The 3,703-nt window shown below is 52.3% G+C and overlaps 1 protein-coding gene across 1 annotated transcript in view; it reads left to right on the top strand.

Annotated features, from left to right (window-relative positions):
- LOC112071229 (rho GTPase-activating protein 12-like) overlaps positions 1–3,703 on the top strand; it is a 47,448-nt gene that overhangs the window by 23,404 nt on the left and 20,341 nt on the right. Inside the window, 4 exon segments of the mRNA XM_070439311.1 lie at positions 2,075–2,173; positions 2,438–2,540; positions 2,756–2,875; positions 3,176–3,274. Coding sequence (XP_070295412.1) covers positions 2,075–2,173; positions 2,438–2,540; positions 2,756–2,875; positions 3,176–3,274 — 421 coding nt within the window.

Raw genomic sequence — 3,703 nt, 5'->3', positions numbered from 1 at the left:
AAGAGAAGAGATGCTCATTACGTCATGTAGTTATATGGTGTCGGCACGTCAGTTTTGACATCAGTTTTTTCACATCGGCGTTAAACATAGACACGGGCCGATCCGATATGTTCAACCGATATATCGCTGGCATCCTAGTTAATAGTGGCCATACAGTGGCACTCAACATATTCAGTTGGCTTGCTGATATGGTTTTTGGTTGTTATTGATGTCTTTAGTTTTGTTGCTTTGTTGTTTTCGGTTTTCCCTTTGTCTTTTCTTTTTTTATTTTTGTCTGGTTGTTGTGGGGGCCTCGGGTGTTGAGGGGCGCTCTCTGGGACTGTGGGGGGGTCCTCGGATGGTTGAGGGGGCAGCTTAGGGAACTGTGGGGGATCTGGATGGTTGAGGGGCAGCTCTAAGGGGAATGTGGGGATCTTGGATGATTGAGGGGCAGCTCTAGGGGAACTGGGGGGGGATCTTGGATGGTTGAGGGGCAGCTCTAGGGGACTGTGGGGATCTTGATTGGTTGAGGGGCAGCTTCTAGGGGAACTGTGGGGATCTTGGAATGATTGAGGGGCAGCCTCTAGGGGAACTGTGGGGATCCTTGGATGATTGAGGGCAGCTCTAGGGGAACTGGGGGGATCTTGGATGGTTGAGAGGGGCAGCTCTAGGGGAACTGTGGGGATCTTTGGATGATTGAGGTGGCAGCTCTAGGGGAACTGTTGGGGGGATCTTGGATGGTTGAGGGGGCAGCTCTAGGGAACTGTGGGGGGGTGCTTGGATTGGTTGAGGGCAGCTCTAGGGGGAACTGTGGGGGGGGGTTCTTGGATGGTTGAGGGGCAGCTCTCGGGGAAACTGTGGGGGAGGATCTTTGGATGGTTGAGGGGGCAGCTCTAGGGGAACTGTGGGGGGGGGGGTCTTGGGATGGTTGAGGGGCAGATCTCTGGTGGAACTGTGGGGGGGTCTTGGATGGTTGAGGGCAGCTCTAGGGGAACTGTGGGGAGGGGTCTTGGATGGTTGAGGGGCAGCTCTTTGGGAACTGTGGGGGGGATTCTTGGATGGTTGAGGGGCAGCTCTAGGGGAATGTGGGGGGGTTCTTGGGATGGTTGAGGGCAGCTCTAGGGGAATGTGGGGGGGGGGTACTTGATGGTTGAGGGGGCCTCTAGGGGAACTAATGGGGGGGGTCCTTGGATGGTTGAGGGGCAGCTCTAGGGGAAACTGTGGGGGGGTTCTTGATGGTTTGAGGGGCAGCTCTTTGGGAACTAGTGGGGGGGTCTTGGATGGTTGAGGGGCAGCTCTAGGGGAACTGGGGGGGGTTCTTGGATGGTTGAGGGGCAGCTCTAAGAGGAACTGTGGGGGGGATCTTGGATGGTTGAGGGGCAGCTCTTTGGGAACTGTGGGGGGGTCTTGGATGGTGAGGGGCAGCTCTAGGGGTACTGTGGGGAGGGTCTTGGATGGTTGAGGGGCAGCTCTAGGGGAACTGTGGGGAGGGTCTTGGATGGTTGAGGGGCAGCTCTAGGGGAACTGTGGGGAGGGTCTTGGATGGTTTAGGGGCAGCTCTAGGGAATGTGGGGAGGGTCTGATGGTTGAGGGGCAGCTCTCTGGGAACTGTGGTGGAGGGTCTCGGATGGTTGAGGGGCAGCTCTAGGGGAACTGTGGGGAAGGGTCTTGGATGGTTGAGAGGGCAGCTCTCGGGGAACTGTGGGGAGGGTCTTGGATGGTGAGGGGCAGTTCTTTGGAACTGGGGGATTTGGATGGTTGAGTGGCAGCTCTTGGGAACTGGGGGGATTTTGGATGTTGAGGGGCAGCTCTAGGGAACTGTGGGAGGGTCCTTAGAGGGTTGGTGGCCTGGCGGTTGGGAGTTGGGCCGGTGGCTGATGGATTGCTGGTTCGGGTCCCCGTTTTTTAACTTGTGGGGATCTGTCAACGTGCCCTTGAGCTGGGCGTTGACCTTGGTTGCTTCTGTGTTTCGCTCTGGATGGGAGTTCTGTTAGATGACTAATGTGACGTAGTTGGTTGAGCGGCTTCACTACAAGTAGATTGTATGTTTTAAATATTCAATAAAAAATAAAACAACTTATTGGTCTCTTTACAGGTGAAAACCCATCAGAGTACAGAGCTGCTGATCCAGTCAGAGAACGACGGCGTCATCAATGACTGGTACAGGGCACTGATGGACACCATCAGCACACACGTGAGTCTGGACACACACACACACACACACACACACACACAGACACACACACTTGTCTGATTTGTACCGCAGTTCCACATCTATCCACTAAGTGGCAGAGTTGTCATGTTTAGTCATTGGGCCAGTCCAAAGGTAGCCTACCTGTTTCTGTGTGTTCCTGACTGCCCCCTCGTGCGTCTGTGTGTGTCTGTCTGTATGTCTGTGTGTCTGTGTGTATGTGTGTGTGTGTGTGTGTGTGTGTGTGTGTTACCTGCCTTACTGTAGGCCTGGGAGTCAGATGAAGCCATAGAGGAGGACATGCCAGAGTCTCCTGGAGCGGAGAAACAAGACAAGGAGAAAGAGCACAGAGACTCGAAGAAGAGCCGAGGTCAGAGCATCACGTCTGTCTGAGACCACTTCTCTTTGTCTACTAAAGATGTTTCTGTTCATCATTATAGGTCAGCAGTCCAGGACTAAAACATCACTCAATGGAGAACCTCTAGAAAAACAGATGTGTGGTCCAGGACTAGGCTTGAATTGTGTCCAGGAAACTGTCCCTATGTGTGTCAGGGTGTTAAGTCTCCCGTTGTCATTGGTCTGTAGCCATGAAGAGTTCCACCAGTATGGACGCCTCGGACAACAAGAAGACCAGAATCAAGCTGAAGAAGTTCCTGACACGCAGACCCACTCTGCAGACAGTCAGAGACAAGGGCTACATCAAAGGTATTACAAAGAGCAGTAGGGTTGGGGAACTGTGATAACTTTCCAAGAATCCCCAGGTTTTTCAAATCCAGGCTGGAAGAGGAAATAAACAGAACATCTAGAAGCTTCCATCCTGGATTTCTGGGAAACCTGGACAGTTACCAGACGGTTAGCAGACGGTTACCAGACGGTTAGCAGACGGTTACCAGACGGTTAGCAGACGGTTAGCAGACGGTTAGCAGAAAAGGGCCTGTTGTTTTTCAGTGGTGGAGTACTTAGGACCTCTGTAATTATAACCCTGTTGATGTCTGTGTGTCTTAGACCAGGTGTTTGGCTGCAGTCTGAGTGACCTCTGTCAGAGAGAGAACACGTCCGTGCCAAGCTTCGTCACGATGTGCATCGACCACGTGGAGAACAGCGGTAGGTGTGCTCCTCCTGTCTGCATGTGTCTGGCTCAGTTGTGTCTCATTGTAACAGTGGTGAGTTGAATGGCTCAGTTGTCTGTCATTGTAACAGTGGTGAGTTGAAGGACTCAGTTGTCTCTCATTGTAACAGTGGTGAGTTGAATGGCTCAGTTGTGTCTCATTGTAACAGTGGTGAGTTGAATGACTCAGTTGTCTCTCATTGTAACAGTGGTGAGTTGAATGACTCAGTTGTCTCTCATTGTAACAATGGTGTGGGGGCAAGGGCTACATCAAGCCGTAGAAAAATGCTTATTGAAATTCTCAATTATCGTGGATTTATCGGTGGTGACAGTGTTTCCTAGCCTCAGTGTAGTGGGCAGCTGGGAGGAGGTGCTCTTATTCTCCATGGACTTTACAGTGTTCCAGAACGTTCTGTTTGCACATT

Source organism: Salvelinus sp. IW2-2015, unplaced genomic scaffold (genome assembly GCF_002910315.2).
Source record: "Salvelinus sp. IW2-2015 unplaced genomic scaffold, ASM291031v2 Un_scaffold1551, whole genome shotgun sequence".
Lineage (NCBI taxonomy): Eukaryota > Metazoa > Chordata > Actinopteri > Salmoniformes > Salmonidae > Salvelinus > Salvelinus sp. IW2-2015.
This window is presented reverse-complemented; position numbering and strand designations above follow the sequence as displayed.